Consider the following 2,248-nt stretch of genomic DNA (forward strand, 5'->3'; position numbering starts at 1 on the left):
CATCCCCAAGAGTCTATGCATAGTTTTTTCTCAAATAATCAATATTGCTCAATGGGGGTAACATTCCCGGGAATTTATATAGTGCCCGGTCACACTTACGTCGTAGGGTCAACAGAGTATCGAGTTTTCAACCTGGTACACGTGGTGGCAAGCCACGACACTCAATCCAGGGAACCTCGTTTCTCAGATATTTCAAATTCATAAGCCACATAAGTAATTCATTCATCATTCATCAATTTCTAAGCCATTCTCAATATCATCATCATTCGTCAATCCATATCCCATTTCCAAATTCATTCAAAAATCATATTTCAAATCAATCATCATCATCCTTCTTTCCGTTAATCAATAATCTCAAACAAAAACCTAAAACAAAATTTTCTAAATAAATCAATCTTAAACATTTAACGTTTAAGAACCAAGTCTTTTTAAACAATTACTTCAAACAAAACTTCCAATCTTATAAAATTTCGGCAGCATCTCCTCTAAAACTCGGATTCTGCCACCCTTTTCGGGTTCCAACCAAACATTTCTCAAACCTTTCTCAATCACTTTCCAAAATTCAACCAATTCCAGTATCAAAGTATTTTCAAATCAAACCAGCTCAAGTATTAAATTGTTTATAAAACCAGACCGACTCAAAATCAAACCGCTTTAACTTCAAACCAAGAAAAACCACTTTTCATAATAATCAAGTAAATAGCTTTCCAAATCTATTTCTTATCAACCACCGTACTGCACTCAAGCAATCAAGCACCCAATAATCCAGTCCAACAAACCATCACATCCACAAGACAAATATAATCACACAAATATATCTTTTTGCATCAATATCTATTTATCACAACTCTGTAATGTAAATTAAATTTTAAGAAAAACCCCTACCTCGATTAGTTGAATTAACATAGATTAAACGTGGTAACTCCCTTCTCTTTTAATTTTTATGGCAGCAGCAAGCACGCAACTGAAGCAGCAGCATTGTCAATCTCTTATGGCAGTGACGATGGTTTCAGCGAGACAAGGATTCGAATTGGATAAGAATAAAAAACAAACATAGCTCTGGAAGATTCACAACAATTCAAAGACCAGAATTGAATTAAAACAAGAACATGGCAATTAAAAGTGACAAAATAGAACGTGCCAAATAGGTCAGAACCAAGGAGAAGAGCAAACCAGAATCAATGTAATAGGATTCAGAACCAACAGCAACGACAGTGACATCAGTTCTCTCGGAGCAAGAACAACAACGATCTCAGCATCAATTATGCCTTTTTCGAACGGTAAACCAGCAACGACTAAAACAGTAATCCATAGTCCTATAATTAAGCCAGGAAGGAACAGAGGAACAAGATAAAAACAGAGCAAGGTTTAAAGCGTTACAGTTTCAAGAATAGGAGAATTGAAATCAGAACAAGGCTGGCGCTGTCTTTGACTCTGGTGGCGGTGCACAACTCACCGGCGACTAAGGCAGCAACGTAGACAAGGCTTCCCCTCGGCGGTGAGAAGCGGCGGTGGCACGTGGCGGTGGTAACTCCGGTGACGACAAGGCGTGGCGGTGGCTGAACAGCAACGAACGGCGGCGCAACACCTTCCTCTCTCACCTGCGAACTCTTTCTCTCTCACTTGTGAGCTCAACGGCGACGGCCATGGAAGCTTCTGCTCGGCGGGGTCGACGGCGACGGGTACAGTGGCGGCATCTCCCCTTTCTCCACCGTGGGCTCTCTCGTTCCTCTCTCACTCTCCCTCGGTTGGCCCAATCGATAGTAACGGCGACGCGGGTTCAAAACGACGACGCCTCTTCTTCGACACGGCTGGACGGCGACGCGACACGGCGCGGTGAGCGGCGGCGAGGTAGTAGTGTGGTCTTCTCTCTCTTCTCCTTCCTCAGCTCTCCCTCTCTCTTCTCTGTAGGACCTGACGGCGCGGCGGCAGTGACGCTTGCCGGCGCCGCCCTCACTCTCCCATCCCCTTCTCCCGCAGATCCCTCTCCTCTCTTCCCTTTCTGTTTGGCTGAAGTTCATGTGTTAGAGAGGGTGGTTTCTTTTTCTTTTGTTTACTGGGGGGGGAAGCGGTTTAGGTTTCATTAGGGATTTTAGAATTAGGGTTCCCAATTTGGGAATTAGGGTTAGGGGTGGTTCAGTCATTTCACTAAAATTAGGAGTAATTGAAAATCAAAAATCAACTTTTAATCCATTAATAATATTTGTAAAAATACTATTTAATTATTTATCAATTTATAAATTATTTT

General features: G+C 42.1%; 1 protein-coding gene across 1 annotated transcript; it reads right to left on the minus strand.

Moving 5' to 3' along the window:
* LOC110271605 lies at positions 1,113–2,021 on the minus strand. Its single transcript, XM_021122607.1, has 3 exons — positions 1,915–2,021; positions 1,457–1,729; positions 1,113–1,316 (listed from the first exon to the last, which is right to left on the minus strand). The coding sequence occupies exons 1-3, from the start codon at positions 2,019–2,021 to the stop codon at positions 1,259–1,261; spliced, it is 438 nt and encodes a 145-aa protein (XP_020978266.1). The 3' UTR covers positions 1,113–1,258.

The sequence above is a fragment of the Arachis ipaensis genome, chromosome B04 (genome assembly GCF_000816755.2).
Source record: "Arachis ipaensis cultivar K30076 chromosome B04, Araip1.1, whole genome shotgun sequence".
Taxonomy (NCBI): Eukaryota; Viridiplantae; Streptophyta; class Magnoliopsida; order Fabales; family Fabaceae; genus Arachis; species Arachis ipaensis.

Bases quoted from the DNA above. Each gene is read 5' to 3' on its own strand.
- LOC110271605 (XM_021122607.1), bottom strand. From the start codon at position 2,021: ATGAACTTCAGCCAAACAGAAAGGGAAGAGAGGAGAGGGATCTGCGGG. The intron at 1,730-1,914 runs GTCCTACAGAGA...AGAGTGAGAGAG, and splicing joins CACTGCCGCCGCGCCGTCAG to GAACGAGAGAGCCCACGGTG. The intron at 1,317-1,456 runs GTGAGTTGTGCA...GCTTAATTATAG, and splicing joins CGTTGCTGCCTTAGTCGCCG to GACTATGGATTACTGTTTTA.